The 20,929-nt window shown below is 27.9% G+C and overlaps 2 protein-coding genes across 2 annotated transcripts; one reads left to right on the plus strand and one right to left on the minus strand.

Annotated features, from left to right (window-relative positions):
* Positions 1–173: 173 nt before the first annotated feature.
* Positions 174–12,528, minus strand: LOC145945392 (fatty acid synthase-like). The gene is made up of 20 exons (XM_083054356.1): positions 12,445–12,528; positions 11,601–11,784; positions 11,232–11,482; positions 10,823–11,054; positions 9,526–9,944; positions 9,068–9,358; positions 8,566–8,773; positions 8,000–8,160; positions 7,422–7,739; positions 6,841–7,340; positions 6,350–6,651; positions 5,793–6,194; positions 4,666–5,687; positions 4,289–4,533; positions 3,312–4,005; positions 1,928–2,759; positions 1,217–1,692; positions 870–1,124; positions 350–598; positions 174–279 (listed from the first exon to the last, which is right to left on the minus strand). The coding sequence occupies exons 2-20, from the start codon at positions 11,770–11,772 to the stop codon at positions 181–183; spliced, it is 7,128 nt and encodes a 2,375-aa protein (XP_082910482.1). The 5' UTR covers positions 11,773–11,784; positions 12,445–12,528; the 3' UTR covers positions 174–180.
* A 2,754-nt stretch (positions 12,529–15,282) lies between these two features.
* LOC145945576 (very long chain fatty acid elongase AAEL008004-like) lies at positions 15,283–17,193 on the plus strand. Its single transcript, XM_083054637.1, has 4 exons — positions 15,283–15,322; positions 16,035–16,306; positions 16,536–16,838; positions 17,014–17,193. The coding sequence occupies exons 1-4, from the start codon at positions 15,283–15,285 to the stop codon at positions 17,191–17,193; spliced, it is 795 nt and encodes a 264-aa protein (XP_082910763.1).
* Positions 17,194–20,929: the final 3,736 nt, after the last annotated feature.

Below are 20,929 nucleotides of genomic sequence, written 5' to 3' on the forward strand. Positions count from 1 at the left end.
TTTCTATTTTTTATAATACTCCTGAAACAGATCCATGTGTATCTATATTTGCTTAGCAGCAACTACAGTTATTATATTTATATTTTAAAAATTTTCATAAAATATTTTTTGAGAAGTATAATTATATTTCTATTGCTTTGCATAATTATACTTTCGCAATTATCGTCATATTTTTTAAATTTACAATGCTTCGTTAATAAATGACGCTATTTTATCATTGTCCATCATTGTGATATGAGTACCTTCCACATAATGAATTTGTACCGCACCTTCGGTAATCTACAAAAAATTTCTCTTATAAGAAATATTTTAAAAATAATAAAAGAGTTTACGATCTAATCAAATTTACCTTATAAAGACCGCAATCCTCCTCAATAAAAGTGAAAGATGTAAGTGTAGGTTTTAAAAGTATTATAGATGATTTTAGGCGCGGCAACAAAGATATATTATAATCTTTTACAGCGATTATATGATCGTAAATTGTTGAACATAAAAATTTTTTATTTTCAACAGTTAAATCAGTGATCTCCTTCGTATAATGAGTAATTACTTCTAACTTTTCTTCCCATGTATTGCACTTATTCAACTCTAATGTAAGCTGTAAATAATAATATTGTATTATGCACAATTAATAACAAAAAGTTAACAATCTGAATAACGTTAAAGAAACTCTTTTCAAAATTTTTTAAATCTAGAATAAGATAAAAAATTTAGTTTATTTTATCGTATTTAGCATATTTGATAAATTTAGCATATTCTGTAACGAGTTTTATTTTATATATTTATTCCTATTAATTATATGTAAACACAGTTACATAAATCATTTTTGTAGGAAAAAAGTCAAAGTATATTTTTGATAATTGACTAACCATTTCATTGTTAAATTCAAGATACATTTTCATCAAACGAAGTAAAATGTCATTTTGTAATTCTTGTTCCGACTGTTGATTAAGAACTTTTTCAACCAAAAGTTTCATTAGATCAGGAGCTCCATCTATAAATATTAAACGTCCAGAGAAATTCTCAGCTTCTAACAATCTTGCTAATTCGATGGCAATTAAACATCCAAATGAATAACCCACAATCAAAAACTCTTTTTGACTTTTCATTTTCTTCAATATATACTAGAAAAAGAAACATACATATATAATATAGTACGTAAAAAAGGTGTGTACATACATGATTATTTTAAATAGATTATGTTATAATTCCATACAGGCAAAAGATGTGCTGCTGATTTCGTTATTGAACGAGTAACACCTGGAATATGAAATACACCGTGCTGCAAACACATCGCTGAAGATTTAATTTTTAATTCTACCAGTTTATATACTCTGGCACAACCATCGATTCCTGGTATAAGAAATATTTCGCTTCCAACAACTTCTCTCTTTGTACCAACTTCTATATAAATATCTGGACTCAAATCCGAATTGTTAAGTTTTCTAGTCAACATTTTTAAACCGTCCGAACCATTTGTATTATCTTCAGTGGCGTCATGCAGCTTTTTTTGCTCGGCTACATTTGTCATTTGTTTAAGTTTAGCAAAATTAAGATTTCGAACATCTTGCGCTGTCAATAAAATATCGAATTCTCTCTCCAATGTTTGTTTAATTTCCACTGCCATCATTGAATCCATTCCTAGTTCAGCCAGTGATATGTTTGGCGCCACCATGTTTGGATTTTTTAATCCTATTTTAAAAATTATTAAAAAGAATTATTTATATATAATTTTAAGCGGATTTTATTTAAAACAGCGATATAAAAATTTGGGATTAAAGTTTACGTTTCTTTCAATGACTTTAATTCACTCGATTATTTGTTATAATGTTCTAATGTACTCTTATAATAGTGTTGAGTAATAGCTGACTTCGTATAAATGTTATGTCACGAATTTTTCACATAATAGTTGTATTTATAAACTGACCCATAATATCTGCAACCGCTTCAAGTGGATTCGTTGCCTGGCCAAAACCTTTCCTTTTCTCGGCAACAATCATGCTGCCTACGATTGACCGATCTTGTAGCAAGAATACTTCTAATGTATTCAAACAAGAAGATATTTCCTGTTGCAATGTACCTCCAATAACAAGTTCTTTGTCATCTTCTTGCATATCTGCGACAAGCCCAACATTACCAATAGCACCCCATTGTATAGCCAAACCATGTAAACCCTCTTTCATTCTTCTTTCACAAATTCTTTCCATTACGGAGTTTGCCATTCCGTAATTTGTTTGATCTGCGTTGCCCCTTCCGCATGAAACGGAAGAAAAAACGACAAAATGTCGAAGTTGGGGACAAATTGTTCTCGATAATTCGTCCATCTTCTTTGTCGTCCATGCCTTTGGCAAGAAGGATTCTTCGAAAGTTTTTGGAGACTGACTCTTGAATATACCATCTTTCAACACAACTGCGAGATTGAATATAGCATCCACAGGACCTTGTTCTTCGGCAAATTTTAATAGAGATTCACAATATTCGTATTTCGAAGTATCAACAGCCGTAACGATTTGTACATTCACACCTTGTGATTGCCAAAACCTTACTCTCGATCGCTGATAACCGTTTTTTATTCCAATTCGCGAAGTCAATACTAGATTTTTCGCACCACGTAAAATCAACCAATCAATCAATTCTAGACCGAAACCACCTAGGCCACCCAAGACGATGTAGCATTTGTGTTCCAGGCAATAGTAGCTCGGATATGCGAGTATAGGTGCATCCAAGGGTTCATCTTCATTTCGGATTTTTATTATTATCTACAAATAATATTTTTAAAACGATAGTATATTTTAAAATATCAAAACAAAAGGAAAGAAGACATGAAGGTGTTAGAAAAAAAATAAAAACAGATTGAAATGTAGATTACAGATAGAGGTCTGTAAGAATGAAGAATTTACCAAACCAAGTAAAGAGAGAAAAAGAAGAGGTGCTGAAAAGAGCGGCAGAGATGAAGAAGAATAAAAGAGTGCACGATAAAAAAGATTTAAAATATAAAAGAAGAAAAAGAGAAATATAGATTAAAGAGATGTTAATCTAAAAATTATAAGCAAAATCCATTTTCAGAGCCAAAAATAAAAACATAAGCACATACATACATAAGTGCTTACATATCTCAAAAAATCAAATATTTTAAATTTTAGTTTAACTTAATATTCAAGAATAAAAGTATTATGATACTCAAAAGAGATAATTCTTATTTATAATAATAAAGATACAAGGGAATTAAAAATTGTGTGCATTTTTTGAGATATTATTATTACTCCAATCAGTTACTCCTCCATTTTAAGTATAATAAAAAATAATCGTACCTTGCCAATATGCTTTCCGGCAGCCATATATCTAAACGCAGCTTCTACTTCATTCTTTTTGAAAACTTTTCTGCATAATGGTTTGATAGCGCCGTTCCTTAAACCTTCTGTTATTTTGCTCCTAAGTACTGTCTTATTCTCTGGTTTCGCAGAAAATAATTTATCTAATAAAATGCCGTGGAAACTAATGCCTTTAGAGAATGAAAATATTTCTATAGGACTATTGGCAAACATGTCAAACTTTCCAATTTCGAGGAAACGGCCGCCCTTTGCTAAGCAACGAACGGATGCTTGCAGTTTCTCCTCGGCTAAAGAATTCAATACGATATCCGCTCCGCGACCTCCCGTTCCTTGGATAATCATTTGTTCGAAACTCGTGTCTCGAGAATTTCCGATATGATCCTCGGGTATAGAGGGAAACGTTTCTCTTATAAAGTTTCGTTTCTCGACACTCCCGACCGTCGTAAATACTTCGCAACCTTCGTAAAGCGCGAGATGAATCGCAGCCTGACCGACGCCTCCCGTACCAGAGTGAATCAACACTTTGTCGCCCTTTTTCATTTTACCTCTCAGATATAAAGCGTAATAGCACGTGCTATATACGCAAGGGACCGTCGCAGCATCTTCCATCGTCCAGTTGTCAGGTATGATCCAACTGAGATATTTGTCAGCTACGCGAATATTTGTCATTCCTCTGAAAATAATGAATTAAAAAATGTATTATTTATCATATTAAAGTGACATTAAAAATTTTTTTTATTTTAAATAATATTATGTATCTACGAGTAAAAGAAACGTATAAAATATAACAATTCTTTCATGTCTTATTTTATCGTAAGCGCATTTCTAATTAAAATATACATATAATAAAGACAATTTAATTGAATAAGAATTCTCTATAATAAAAAAGTTATATTTCATACAGTTTATTTACTAAAATTATATATAATTAAAATTCTGTATCACTACTATCATACCCAGCTGAACAAAGACCCATTATTCTTTGTCCATTTTTATTAAAACCAACAAATTCCATTCCAAGCAAAGAACCATTATTTGGTTCGTCTGAGATAGTTTCGAGGTTGAGTCTACCGCTAGCTATCATGACATCTTTAAAATTAATAGACGCATAGACTATTCTTATAAAATTTTCTTCATCGTTATCGTTGACGAAAGATATCTTGCTTTGTGCCCAACAAAGGGTACTCATGTCACCTTGTACCTAAAATAAATAAGTATAACAAATTATTTTAATTCAATTAAAGTTACATCAAATCATTATTTCATTTATGAATAAACAAGCAATATCACAATTATTTCAGTTTTTCTTAAATACTAAATATTCTTGACGTACCATCTGAGTAATAAAGGCACTTTGTACGAGTTTTGGTTCTAGTGGTGGTAACAGAAAATGTCTGTAAGATCCCCAAATGTTACCGGAACGTATAACATTAATTGGTAAATCCAGTTGTAGCTGCTTCATATACAATGATTCTTGTAATGAAAAAGTAGGCACATCTTTATCTTGTATAAATACACCTCTTATCATTTCACCACCTGGTTCTTTTCGCAAACAATTGACAAGACCGATTAGTCCGCTTTCAAAGTCTCCTTCTGCGACCAGTATTATCCTCGTATTTGTAGCTTCATTTTCTACGTTCATGAATGATAAAAGCTTATTTACCCATGAAAATTCATAATTATTTATGTGTACTATCTTCTGACTCTTCCCTACATATTGTATTTTTCTTAATAATATAAACGTCTTATCGTTGGTGCGTTTTTCCAAAATTACTTTTAACCCATACTTATTCAGGCATGAGTAGTCGTAGATAGGATCCAACTCTTCCAACGTTAGAAGAAATCCTTGCGGCATTATGACAGGCAACAATTGTTCATATAATTCGTTTTTATTTTTTGTTAGAATTCCGAAACCTATAATCATCAAACTATTTTCATTTCTCGTCAGTTTCCCAAATTCTATTGTAGAAACGTTGTCAGGCAAGGCGATATCTTTGAATCGCTCGTGTGTTGCTACCAGTTTGATATCAGATTGAATTTGCGGTAAATCATCTAAAACTTTATTCACAAGTAAACAATTTAAATTCTCCGGCATCACTTGATCCTTATCCTCGATGAATTCGATGATTTTTACGTTTATCGTGCTATAACATTCAAGAGCAAGATGCACCGACATTCTTATTGCATCTTGCAAAGATAACGCATTTAGATCCCGATGAGCAACAAACTTGTACTCTTCAAGAACGGGATAGGTTGCTCTTTGTCTGCGAGATATAGGTGTAGCCACGATGCCGGATATTTCTATTCCTCCAGATATTAAAACGTCTAAATGTTTATAATTTTGTACAAGCACTTCTGTAATATAACAGACATACAATGATATATTAGATATTTTCAAAAAAATAATACGGATTGTAATCTTATATTTAAAGTTTGTAATTTATAATACTACAAATTTACGTTTTTCATCATTTGGAAGTTTGTCAATCTGTTGTAGGTGATATTTCGGGTCGATTATTATTTTGCGAATTCTTGTTGGGACAAGGAGACTTCTCGAATTCTGTCCTAAAATCATCAACTGTAACATATTGTCCATAAATGTTATCCAGTTATCAGTCCAGGCGATATGACCATTCCTTCCCGTGATTGACGCGCTTTTTAATCCACGAAATTCGCCGATATATTGATAACCGCGAAGCTTTAATTCTTTATAGATGTCTTTCGTACTCATTTCTTCTTCATCATTGTTATTTCGATCGATAAATGTAATGAACGTTTTCTCGTCTTCAATATTAACTGGAATTCGTATTGTTCCAGTAACAACAGCATTGCCTCCTTCAATTATTTCGAATTTGCTACTACCTATAACAATACCGATATTAATTTTTTTATAATTGTACTTTAAAAAAATGTTTCTATGTTTTATAATGAAATTCCGAAGACTAAATTGGCCGACTAGGAAAAGAAAATTCTATATATCAATTATATGTTTGTATACAGTTTCCGAAATTATATACCTTCCTGGATCATAAGAGTTAAATCGACTGAGTTTTGTGGTGATAAAATCGTAGAGCGTTGAAAATTAACATCTTCGAATACAATTGGTATATCGAGATAATTTTGCCTTCTTAACCAGCCGATCATCTGCCATGTAAGTAAAAGATATCCCGTAGCCGGTAATAAATTTTTTCCATTAACGACATGGCCGGTCAAATATAAAAATTCTTCCTCTTCTACATTAACAGTAATAATTGCTTCTCTCATGTCAAGTTTTCTTTGTGAATAATTGTATATATACCAATCTTCAGAATGATCCCATCTAAAAAGAATGTCATTAATTCAACAATGTATAAAACATTAGTTTGTATTTGTTTACTATCTTATACATTATAGTTAAAAATAATGCAATTAATAATGCAAATAATTAATTTTCTAGTTTTTAAAATTCTTTCAACCTCTGGTCTTCTATAGTAAAATGGACTTATGCTATATATCAAACAGTATTTACCTTACAAGATGAGAGATCATCGGTGTACCACGACTTACAGGAAACTTTACTTCCGGATATAAATTTGCGATTTGCGGCTGCAATCCTGCATTATAAAGTTTTCCAATTGCGTCTAAAAATATTTCAATATTCGGTTTATGACAGAATTTGTATAACGCGACATTAGTCACTGTTGTCTCTAGGGAATCATTCAGAACGTATTGTAGGATACTGTGAGGTGCTATTTCAATCGTCACTGCGTCGTTTGGAATTAAACCCACAACTTCCGAAAATAATACCGGGGTTAACAAATGTTTCGCATAATATTTTGCTAGACATGACTTTGGAGATGCGTTGAACCATTCATAAGAGAACACACTCAACCACTTTGAGCTCGGAGACGCTTTCTGTGGCAATATTTGATTCAAGTATTCCAAAAGTTTGACTCTTGAGGGCTCGACGTAACGACTATGAAAAGGTATACGTCCGCAGGAAATTTCTCTCGCAGAAATGTTATTATTCTAAATAAAAATAAACTTTCTCGTTTATTAAACTCGACATTATAATAAGCGTGATAAATATTATTTATACTATTTTCAAACCTGTAGTTTAGCGAGGAATGCTCTTACAGAGTCTGTTGGTCCACTCACGATAGAATTATGTAGACTATTGCAACAAGCTACATCGATATCCGATGGACATATATTCTTCATAGTTTTAAAATCGAGATTAATTTCAGCCATTGAGCCGTCTATTATTTTTGATTTGAGAAATGCTAAGCCGACATAATATGCCAACATGATCGTTTCTTCGGCAGTTAAGCATCCATCGGCGTATCCACAAATTAACTCGCCAATGGAATGACCCATTATAATATCGGGAATTATATTGATGCTTGTTAATAGATCAACTATTCCGATCTGCAATACACGTAAAACATCCAACTTTCTATTTCTTCCGAATAAAATAATATTATAAGATATTATTTTCTCCTTCTGCATGCAATTATATATATGTGACAGGCTCCTTTCAATTTTAATTTGTTTATAAAAAACTTAATTTTTTAATGAAATACTGATCATTAAAAAGATATGATCCTTATAAAAACTTAAATACAAAAATATTCTTCAATATATATAAAAGAGATAGCATATTTTATTTATACGGATTTTTCTCATACCTGTAATCCAATAAGGCCCACAAATAAATTGACTACGTTGTCGAGAATATATTTGTCTTTGTTTATTAGAATGTCTGTTATAAATATACCGTGAGGTCTCAAAACAGTATCGCATTTCTGAATTGCTTTAGTGAATACTGGAAATTTCATTAAAGCACGACCTACCAATGTTTAAAAAAAATATAATTTATTTATTACATGATATTGTAGACACATCCTTTCAAATAATTTAATATTTTTACTCAGTATACATATATAAATATTTCTCGAAATTACTTATTTTATTTTGCACGTTATTTTTATTGTATTATTATTATATTTTAGTTTATATCAATTTAATTTATATTAAAATTTAGTTAATATAATAAACATGATTCCAAGAATTACAAAATTCGCAAATAATTAAAAATAATTAAAAATAACTAGATTATATCTCTGTTAATTTTGTTATTATATATGTATAATTTAAAATTGTCTAACGTTAATTGCAAATAAGTATGTTACATCTTATAACAATTGTTAAATATTATATTATTATAATGTAATATGACATTTGATCTACTTACTCATGTTAAAACACTGAGATCCAATTCCAGAAAATATAAAGCAAATCGGTTTTTTTGTAGATAAATTGTGTCCTATTTTAATTATTGCTTTATCGGACACTTTAGCTCCGGCAATTATGTATCCTCTGTAGGGATGATTTTTTATATTGCCGCTATAAATACGATGTAGCAGAGAAATATATTCTACATCTGTGGACTGCATCTGTACCTATAGAGATATCATTACTCTATAATTGTAAATATATAACAATTATCTTATAATATCTTAATAACACATTCTTGCAGTTAATTAAAAGTTTATATATACTTAAATGTTTATATACACTTATAAGTTTATATGTATACTTTGTTTGCATCTTGAATATTATAGTCAAAGTAAGTACATTAACACATTAAAATGATTAATTTAGTAAATAAAAATAAGATAAACCTATAATAATAAGATACGAGATATACAAAGAAGATTAGATTATATGTGAATTAAATTGTAATGTATGCTTACGTCATCTAATATAATTTTAACTGCCTTCTCGGTACCTCCAGATACAGCTACAAGCCTAGGTAAATTATCTTCCGTTCCATTGTCGACTTTAATTTTCGGATTTGATTTCAGTAAGACGTGGCAATTAGCACCGCCAAATCCGAAGGAATTAATACCGATGTAACCACCTTTCCATTCTGTTGGTTCAGTGACTATTCTTACTCTACCTTCAATGATAGCAGTCATATCTTTTCGTGGACGTTTGAAATGTATAGTAGGGGCAATTATACCAGTTTCCATCGCTATCAAAACCTTTATGAAATGAATACACTTCTTATATATAATGGCAATAATATCTTCAATGATTATAACAAATAATAAAAAATGACTGGCAATTGAAACAAAATACTTGTACAAGCTTACAGATAGCATTACATTTTATATAATTGTATTGATTCTGTTTTGTTGTGTAAATTTACCTTCGTAATTTGACAATGACCGCTAACGGGTTCAGAGTGTCCAAGATTCGACTTTATTGAACCCAGTAACAGAGGGACGTCTCTTTTGGCGCATAACGCTTCATCGATGGCTTGAAGTTCCACAGGATCACCAGCTAAGGTACCAGTTGCATGAGCCTCCATGTAAGATAGCTCAAGAGGCGAGACACCACATTCTTCGTAAAATTCTTCCAGTAGCATTTTTTGCTTGTCAAATGATGGAAAGGTGATTCCTTCTTCTTTAAAGCCATCGCAGTTGGTTTTACCATAGACAAAAGTCGCATAGATTCTCCTTGCATCCTTTGCCTTTTGTAGATACACTACTACAGCTGTATCACTACGCATGTAACCAGCGCCTTCTTCATCGTAAGGTTTACAATAGCCATCAGCAGATAGAACCCCTAAAACAATATAAATAGTTCATTTATTTCAATATAAAGAAATAATTTCGACCAATAAAAGATACAATACTGTTTTACTTACAATTAGTTTCTTTTGATAATTATTATAAGTACTTGAAAATTTTGATAAATATCTACCTACTTTTTTTTTTATATCATTATACACAATGTTTGCTGTTATCAAAATAAAATTATATAGATAATCATCTAGATAAAATTTTGGCGTCATCTTATCTTTATAGTTATAATAAAAATATGTATTATCTATATCTGCATCTTAGTTAAAAAAAAGTGTTATCCTTACTAAAATAAATAATTATCTAGATAATTTAGTACTATAACTTTAAAATTTTATTTATGTACTATAACTTTAAACCAAATTATCTAGAAATTATCTAGATAATTATCTACTAGAACATTATCTAGAAATTATCTAGAAATTATCTAGAAATTATCTAGATAATTATCTAGATAATTTCTAGATAATTTCTAGATAATGTTCAGATAATTTGGTTTAAAGTTATAGTACATAAAATGCTTAAGTAGTAGAACTTAAGCAGTAAGCGTTAAAAACTTCTACAATAAAAATATGAATATATTTTTATATCCTTTTTATAATTTACATTTTTTTTATAACTGTGTTTACATAAGCGGTCTTAAAAATAATATTATCTGGAAGTTGATGAATCGCCACATAATTTTATCTTTTATCTATTAAATATATTTAAAACAAAATCATCTTTATCTTATCTAACAATAAAACGAATTTACATATTTTCATCTCATCTTTACCCAGCTAATTTTATAATCATCTAAGCGCAACATTGATTATACAACGCAACAAGTTTGAACGCAATAATATTATTATCTTCACGTACCCAGATGAAAAAATTGACGAGTTATAAAAGGATGGATGCACAAATTGACACTGGCGACAATAGCAGCTTCACAAACGCCAGATCGAATCATCCTGTAAGCCTCAACCATAGCGAAATGACTCGAACTGCATGCAGTATCGATGTTATACGATGGTCCAGTAACCCCGAGCCAATAAGAAATTCTGTTCGCTATCATTGCTTTGCTGCATCCAAGAATGGGTAATCCAGCAATCTATTAGCAATAACGCGATATAGCATTCAAGCGGAGAAATCTTTTCCTTATATTTAGCAATAATATCTTTGTATACACACACGCATGTAAATATCTTTATATAATTTTAGAAGTGCGTGTTTTTTGAACAATTTTCGATACTTTAATTATTGAATAATCAATACGTGAACCACATACGTGAGGCTTTTCATATATTAAATCCAGATATGTATCAGAAACACTTATTGCTGTGACGACGCTTGTGTTCGTTCCTTGTAATTCTGCGGGATTTACACCCGCATCAATGATTGCTTCGTAGGTATGTTCGAGTAACATTCTGATTCCAGGGTCAAGTACATGAACTTCTGAAGCTGGTATATCGAAGAATCCTGCGTCAAACTTTTGTATATTGTTCATTTTTCCTATTCGAGGGGGCATTTCATAGTTATCTGTCAAGATTTAAAATAAAAATAATATTGTCAAGCATAACAATAGCATATGTATGCAATAAGCATCTTTGTATTAAAAAGGATATTCTTAATTTTAGAGAAAAATATATATCATTACAATCAGTCCAGCGTTGATGATCGTTAGAACCAAGGTCCATTTTATGAAAAATATTTTCTTGAAATTCTTTTATATTGTCGGAATTAGGAAATCGCCCGGCGATACCAGAAATAACGATTTCTTCTTCAGCATCGACGCTGACATATGGATTGAATCGCTTATTTTTATCCATCTTCTACAAATTCTAATAATTTTGAAAAAAAGGATATTAAAGCTTTATTTTAGAGTTATATACATGTGTATTTAGATTAAAAGAAAATAAAAAATTTCATAAACCATTTTTGAAACTATGGAAAATTTATCATAAATTTGGGTGTTCAGAAAGAAGAGTCTAGTTTTGAGCTTATTTTTTTCCAAAAAAGTATATATATATATAATATAAAAATTTTTTTAGGTTTTTAAATTATTGGTTTAAACGTTGTATAGCAAAATTATCCAAAATTTCATTATTATCACTTAGTAATTTGCTGACGGAATAAATTAATGGATTTAATAAAAGTGGATTGCGAAATATCCTAATATAATAATAAGAGAACATATAAACTCATAAAAATACGAATAAGAAGTCCTGAAATAAATATGACTGTGCACAAATGTATCATTATTATGTAAAAATAATTATTGATGTACATACAACGTAATATTATTATTAAGAGACGAAAATGGTTTCCATATTTTGAATTTCAAGATGGAAAAGCAAACTTAACAAAAGAATTAGAATAAAAAAAATAAGTTTATTGTGCACATAATTCAGTTACACATACAGAAATTTTTATTGGGATAATTTATTCAAAAATTAAAAAAGAAACAAATTTTGAAAAAAGCAAGAAGAATTTATACTCACCACGTTTAATTAAAAAAATTGTTTTAATTAAAACAAACAGCAGCGACAATTCTATTAAAAGCAGAATTTAAAACTGTCTAACACACTATGATCTATCGACCATACAGCACAGAATATGTCATATTATATCTGTTAAATCATATATATGAACTATGTGACAATAGCTCAATATATTATAAGAGCCTCACTTCCGTATAAAAATAATAGTATATATATAAAATATAATAGTTGTCTAATCAGTATAATTATACACATTTAATCGTGATTCAACTTCATATACATTATGTCAAAGTTCAGCGGATACATAATTACAAAACAGGAATGGACGGGTTAAAGTGGACATGATAATGCGATTATTATCCATATTATTGCATTTTAATGAAGTATCGTCAAATGCAAGATGCATTTTTTATTCAATGTGCAGTTGTAAACATGAAAATGTATGCAATACATATCTTTTTATTAGAGTGATGGTAGCATTTTGAACAGGATCAAGGACCCTTAAAAAATTTACAGTGTCGAAAATTATTTTTCTGCGTTGAATATTAAATTACTACCTAAAAAAATTTTTTTGATAAAAATTGTATTCTTGTAACTGTACATTTTTCAAGAGAGCGTTATATTTTTAAAAATATTGCATTTTTAAATTATTTTTAAGGAAAAAGATTTAAAAATTGTAAAAATATGAAAACTCTTAAACGCATTTAATTTGCCAACGTCTTTTATATACAATATATATATATATATATATATCGCGTTTTTTCAACAGAATTTACTTTCACACGAAAAATAATATGCATATTTATGCGTAGATATATACATATATACACATGTATATACAGGGTGTCCGGTAATAGTCGCATCAACCGTCGTGTGCAGATTCCTGGGATCATTTGGAGACGATTTTTCCTCAGCAAAAATGTCGAGACACCAATAATTTTCGAGTTATAAGCGATTGAAAATAAAGGGTTTTTCGCAAACTAAGCCTTGTGGAAATAAAATAATAATAAATTCACATTCTTCAGTTAATTTTAGGTAGAGTTTACTTTAATAGAATTTTAATTTAAGGCTTAGTTACAAAGATACATGATGGCAAAAATTGAAAACATGCAAAAAATAATGACCTCCCTCGACATTTTCGCTGAGGAAAAATCGTCTCCAAATGATCCCAGGAATCTGCACACGACGGTTGATGCTTGACTATTACCGGACACCCTGTATATATATATATATATATATATATATATATATATATATTATAAATATTGACCTTAAGAATCTGACCTTTTAATTTTTAAAAATAAGATGCACAATCTAAATTATACATTCAATTTAAATCAATATATTGAAAGTAAGTTCAAAGTTTATCGGACATAGCTCGAATTTTGAATATTTAATTAAATTAAAGTAAATAAACATCAGTGCTATTTCAATGTTATTTCATATTTCTATCACATATTCTAAGTAAAAGATTTAACTTATCTTTATTAATTATTGCATATCTATTGTACATCTCTTTATTTTTTATTATCGTTTATTATTTTTTATTCATACCAAAAATAACAGGCGAACGCCATTTTAATTTTTTACAACAGAAAGTAAAATAAATAATGATATAGTATAATATTTAATATTAATAATGCCTCGATTTCAATCTTATGATCCTGTGTTAACGTATTTATATTATAAAATTATATAATAATAATCAAAATGCAATTTAGAACTACTCTTGATGCAAGAACAATAGCATGAATTATATTGCATAATTATAGATTGCTATTATCGCGCAAATTGAAACAACCAATCAGCATGGCGGAAAAATAACAATAATGTCAATAACATATCTTTTGTAGAAAAGGATTTAACTTGGATATAGAAATGAAGAGTTAAATTGTGAAGGCAAATTGCAACTTTTGATTGCAATCATATATTAATAATGTAATGATGTTTTAAAAAACGAAGAAGAGATCGAAAAAGTTATAAAAAAATATAAAATATTTAAAAGATTAAACATTAATAAATAAATGGTCACAGAATTTAAAAAAGAAAAAAAAGAATACCTAATATAATTTGGAAATAGAAAGGAAATGAAAGAGAAATAAAGAAACCATAGAAATTAAACAAATAAAGTATTTAAGATTATTGATTATTCACATTTTCAATAATTTTTATAATAGACAAATTGCAATTTATTGGATATATTTTTGTTTAATGGAAATTAACAAATTTAAGCATAAATTTTTATTTAGTTAGCGTAACTTTTTAATATTAATATTCTTGTAAAAAATTTAAAGAACTATTTTGTACAATTGTTTTCGAAATAAATAAATTATTAAAATAATTGTATAATTTTCTAATTTTCTGTGCGCAATTTTTTAAAAATATTATTTGGGATATATGTTGTGGAAATTAAAATAACAGTACTTCGCGCCGTTTTTTATCTTCTTTTAAAAAAGTAAGTTTAATTGAAAACATAGAAGATATATTTTCCGATTATTTGCTATTATTTACGCTTGCTTATTAGAATGTTTGATATTTTAAGAAAATAAGGTATAGTAATTTTATCGCATAATTTAATATTTGAATTTTCTTTTAACATTACATTTTACCACAAAATAATAAAAAAAATTCCATTTATCATAACAGGAAAACATAATTGCCCTATATGTCATTAATATTAACATCGAAGTGAAAAGTATGCATGAATATTAATATTCATATGCCTAGTGCATAATGAAACAGTTATTTCACAAACAAAGTGACTGCAGAAACGACATAATCGCGATTTAACTTATTAAGTATCAGAGGTGATCGTAGCTATTAACGTTTGTAGTTATGATGGCAGAAATGTATAATTATTTATTTGTCGAGCTCTCTGGTAAGTAATTTTATTTTATTAACCAAGTTAATGCATTTTTTAAAATGCTAAAAAAGTATATATTAATTATAAATTCTGAAGAAAAAAAATTCTATTAGCGTATTCGATTTGTTAACTCTACCCGACTCCGAGTCGGATCGGGTCCAACTCGGGTCCATTCCGCCATGATAATTTAATTACAAATCGAACTTTTGACCCGACTCAGAGTCGAATAGAGTCGACAAATAGAATACGCTATAAGTAAAAATACAAATTCTAAGTAACAAAATTCTAAGTAAAAATTAAATTTTTCATTATAAAATTTCTCATTTTGATACTTAATAAATCTAAATATTTTACCTATATTTTATAATACAAATATCTCAACATTCTTATTAAAATTACATTTAGACAATAATAAAGATTCAAAATGGAAGGAAATGTAATAAAAAATAGATATAATTAAAATTTTGAATTGTCACGCTGTTTCTTTATCTAAAGTAAAAAGCTCGAATTATTATCTCGAAATGTTTAAACGCGACAAATTTGTTTCATTTGCGATGCAAATTTGTTATGTAAATGTTAGCGCAAAAAGTATAATACTATTCAAATAATGACTATAATATACAATATTATAAATATTAATGAAAAAGCTCTCCGCCTTTAAATTTGATTACCAAAGATTTATGCTGTATATTTTATTTCAATAACTATGTCGCATTTTTTTTTACAGCTCCACTAACTCGCGAATGGCCATTGATATCTTCACCATTTCCCTTAACGCTCATAATTTTTGAATATTTATTTTTTGTTCTTTACGCTGGTCCTCGCTACATGAAAAATCGACCGCCGTATAAATTGAAAACCTTTATGTTACTTTATAACGTAATACAAATTTTAGCAAACATATGGGTCGTACAAGGACATATATCTTCCGGGTGGTTCTCAGAATATAATATAATAATGCATTCAGTGTCATCTCCGGATTCTTCCAATGCGATCAAAGTATGTTTTCACAATATATAATAATAATTATTACTTGTTATCGATTATATTGTTTGCTAGAAAAGGTAAAATTATATGTAATTATTAAATATGTAAGGAGAATACATAAGCCGAGAAAATACGATAGTGGTATAAGATCCATAAGTGACTCATTTATATAGGCAATATTTCTTTTTATTTCTTTAATATAGCACTTTGTATACTTCGTATTATCAAAGCTGCATTTCAGATCTTCAATATTATCTGGTGGTATCTATTATTGAAAATATTCGATCTTTTTGAAACTGTTGCATTTGTGTTGAGAAAGAAATACAGACAGATTTCTTTCTTGCACGTGTATCATCATGTCGGAAATATACTTCTCAACTGGTTGTTTTTAAAATATGTTCTGGACGAGAGAGTGACATTAATTACTCTGCTTAATTGTGCCGTACACGTAATCATGTATACGTATTATTTAATCTCTTCAAGGGGGCCGAAATATCAACAAATAATATCTCCTATTAAGCCTTTTGTAACTAGAATTCAAATGGTAAGTTGTTTATAACATTATAATATTTTGTAACAAAACTTAACACATAACACATAACTTTACACACACACACATGCACAACATATATATACATTTTAATAAATTTCAATAATTTCTGTTTCCGTAAATATAATGCAGATTTGTATAATTTGTTGTTTTTCTGATGCGAAATTAGGTACAGTTTTTTGGAATGTTAATATACTTAATGCAGTCTGCAAGTCCAGCAATTCAGTTACATCTGCCGATACGTATATATATATATACCGGTTTTATGCATATAGTATTGAATACTATCTTATTTTATAATTTTTATATGAAATCTTATACTAACGTATCTAAAGAAAAGAAGAATTAAGATTGTTATCAGATTAGTACAAATAATTAATGACTAATTAGTTTTTTGCTTCCACATAGAGAGAGTTTTATTTTCGTGAAAAACATTTTTTTAGATTTTTATGTCAATGTATTCTTAATTTTTTAAAATATCGAAAAATCACTTTTTTTTTAAATGTCCTTATTTGTAAATGTATGCATGTATGTGCTCATTTATATATTATATTTTGCTAAAAATTTAATTTAATTTACATTTCGAGATCTGTTTAAGCTACAATACTCGTATTTATACTGTCATTTTTATAAAAATTCAACGGTGTTTTAAATTTTAATGCAATTTTAATATTTTTTAAAGTGTCTGATTGCTTTAACCTTCGTAAATTTTAAGATACGATAAGGGGATACGTTTTTTTACATGAATGGACTATCATTAAAGCATGGTTGGTATTATAATTGACGAGAATTAATAAAAGAGTTGATTTTTTATAATATTTTGAATTTTTTTAGAAATGTCTGTGGTTGCTCTAACATCCATAAATTTTGACATATCGAAATAAATTTGTTCACATAAATCATTAAAGGATGGTTAATATTGAGTTTGGCAAAGATTGCGGTGAAAGAATTCATTTTTAAAAATTTTTAAGGAATGTTTATCTTTTAATTTTCGTAAAATTTGAGATATATCGATATTCTTTTTTACATGAATAGAGTTTCATTAAAGAATGGTTGATATTAAAGACGAGGATCGGTGAAAGAGATCATTATTTATAAAATTTTGAATTTTTAAAAAAATGTAATTCTCAAAATTTTACGAAAGAAACATACGAAAGGAACATATAAAAGTAAATACATACATAGATACATACTCACACATGTACGTGACAAAAAATGTTATTTTATGTGAAAAAAGTATGTAAAGTAGAAACTTGAACATTACTTTTTTATCATTCGGTTAAATAAACTACATATTGTTAGTCATTAATTATTTGTATTTAATTAGTATACAAATAACTAATTATATATATACAATATGTTATATTTATATATTTCAGGTATGTTAATAAATATACGTTGTATACAAAAATTGAGTATAACACAATGTTGTATTATTTAATACTATTTTATTATTTGTTTTGTCAATTATCTAACGGCATTTTGCTTATATAATGTGAATATAAGCTTTTGATTGCGATCAGTTTAAAGATGATTTTATTTATTACATAAAATTAATGCATATATAGTTCATTGCATGCTAGATTTTAAAGTATATTTTTTAATTTATTCTAGTAAAATTTTTACTGAATTTTATTTATATGTGATTTATTTATATACTCGAAGAAAATTTTATTTATTATGTACATAAATTTGCTAATGCATATTGATATAATTTATTGCATACCAAATTTTAATGCCCGGGCACGCCAAGTTTTTGTTCGTCACTTTAATTCTTTCAATGCCGGGTCTAAATCATTTTGACTATGCAGATGATTATTCTTAAAAATACAAAAGTGATACTTCATTATATCAGATCAGATAATAATCTGCAAAATTAATACACTATTTATACTTGGCAGAGTAGCTTTGATTTTATATTTATTTTTGAGCTACATATTTCTAAATATTATTTAAATTTTATTTTTCAACTTAAAAAAATTTTGATCCGTTGATGAGTGACATTAATAAATTTATGTGGTGTGATTTTCATGTAATATTCGGCACTCCGGGCCTAAGTTATCACATTGAAAAAGATAAACAATTAAATTTATTACTAAAATATTTTTTCATCTTAGTTAATCTTGTATATGGAAGCACCGAAAAAATTACAAAATGTTTTAAGATTATTTTTTTATTCACAAATTTGACAAAGCAATAGAAGTTCGGTAAAATGTACCACTAACTTTTTCTTATATTATACTGGTATGATTTACTAAATTAATTTTTTTTCTTAAGTATAGTTATTTTTTCTTTATATTTAAATGAACAATCGAAGAAAATATTATCAAATTTTATAATTATATTTAGATAATACTTCTTTATATTTTCGTGTAATACAAAAAGTATTTTTGTTAAATTTTTGAAGAGAATTTATGATTATAAATATGACATTCTAATAGATATGTTTTATTGCAGGCTAAGAACTTTTATAGAAAAAAACTTTATTTTCTATACAATGTTTTAATTTTATTGTTGGACGTACGATTCGAAAACTCATGGGTACAACTTAGCAAACTGGTATTGTAAATCGTACCGAATCGTACCACTTTTTAAAATTTTAATTTACAATATAAAACAATGATAAATTTGTGTTAATGTTTAGCGTATATCGTTGACAAAGAACATTAGTTTCAAATAAATAAATAAAATTTTTTTTTTTCATAATTGTATTACAATTTTAATATTTACCTTAGGGGGTACGATTTCAAATACTTTCCTCTATTTGTTGAGCAGATTCATTTCAATTTTAAAATGTTGCATTAATTTTAATTTACATGTATAAATAAAAGGAGTACAGATTACATAATAAATACAATTTTTTTCAAAACCTGTATATATAAATTTTGAATATATATATATATATATATATATATATATATATAAATATTCATCTTAAATATTTAACAATAATTATAATAATATTTGTTATTATAATATTTTGTATATTATACATATTTTGTACAGTTGTGACTTTGATAAAAATTTTGTATAATTTTTTATTTTCTGTTGACGCAACTTTTGAAATCATTTTTGTGGGATATATTTATTAGAGAATTAAAATAACTCTACTTGGCGCCTTTTATAATTTTTTTTGAAAAAAATAAGTATTATTGACGACAAAAAAGATATCTTTTCTGATTATTTGCGATTATTTCCGCTTACTTGTTTCGCTAGAATGTTTGATATTTAAATAAAATAAGATATAGTAATTTTATCGTTTAATTTTGCATTCGAATTATCTTTTAAAGATTTATTTTATCACAAAATAATAAAAAATATTCAGTGCAACTTAACAAAAAACACATATTTCCTATATGTCATTAATATAACCCTCCGGCCCGCAGCTTAGTTTACTTCCGTTCACACACAGCTGAGTCTGAGAGACCCTGTCCATTTTCAATTGCTTTTATCTCGGGTTGTATTGCATGAATTTAAAGACATTTTTCTTTCAATCGATACGCCAAAGATTAAACAATAATACTGTGCAATTTAAATTAGTCTAAATATTTTTGCAACAAAGATATCTGTAAAAATATAAAATAAGAAAATTTCAATTTTCGCAAAAAACGCACTTTTTTCAAAAAATTGTATCTTTTTTGAAAAAAAAAAAAAAATTAAAAGGGTTTAATTAGAGTGAAATGAAAACGTCTTGAACTTTATGAAAAAATATACGCCAGAACAATTTGTTTCAAAAAGTATAATTATTTTGCATAGTGAAAACAGCGAAATTTTCACATTTGCTTAGTGTTGTTTTTGACGTTATTCTGATTACTTATTTCATTTGAAACACTGCAACTAATTGACTCTGGCATTTAGTTTTATTAGCATTAAGTTTTGTTAACATAATGTATACAATAACTAATGGAAAACAAACAACTAAAGCGAACTCAATATAATTTTAAGCCCAATTTTAATATTTTTGTATAAAAGTTGGGCTTAAAATTATATTGAGCTCGCTTTCGTTAGACGTTTTTATAATAAAGAATTGATTAAATTGAATATTAGATCAAACTTAAATGTCCGACACTTTTTGGGGGTTTTCT

Source organism: Prenolepis imparis, unplaced genomic scaffold (assembly GCF_030444845.1).
Source record: "Prenolepis imparis isolate NDT839.2.m4 unplaced genomic scaffold, iyPreImpa1.0 SCAF_14, whole genome shotgun sequence".
Lineage (NCBI taxonomy): Eukaryota > Metazoa > Arthropoda > Insecta > Hymenoptera > Formicidae > Prenolepis > Prenolepis imparis.

What these genes read in the sequence shown, in the direction of transcription:
- LOC145945392 (XM_083054356.1), bottom strand. Translation starts at nt 11,772, where the DNA reads ATGGATAAAAATAAGCGATTCAATCCATATGTCAGCGTCGATGCTGAA. An exon ending in ATCTCAGTGTTTTAACATGA is followed by an intron (nt 8,161 to 8,565) that starts GTAAGTAGATCA and finishes AAACATTGGTAG; the next exon opens with GTCGTGCTTTAATGAAATTT. An exon ending in CAGCAGCACATCTTTTGCCT is followed by an intron (nt 1,125 to 1,216) that starts GTATGGAATTAT and finishes TTCTTTTTCTAG; the next exon opens with TATATATTGAAGAAAATGAA.
- LOC145945576 (XM_083054637.1), top strand. Translation starts at nt 15,283, where the DNA reads ATGGCAGAAATGTATAATTATTTATTTGTCGAGCTCTCTG. An exon ending in TTTATTTGTCGAGCTCTCTG is followed by an intron (nt 15,323 to 16,034) that starts GTAAGTAATTTT and finishes TTTTTTTTACAG; the next exon opens with CTCCACTAACTCGCGAATGG. An exon ending in TTGTAACTAGAATTCAAATG is followed by an intron (nt 16,839 to 17,013) that starts GTAAGTTGTTTA and finishes ATGCGAAATTAG; the next exon opens with GTACAGTTTTTTGGAATGTT.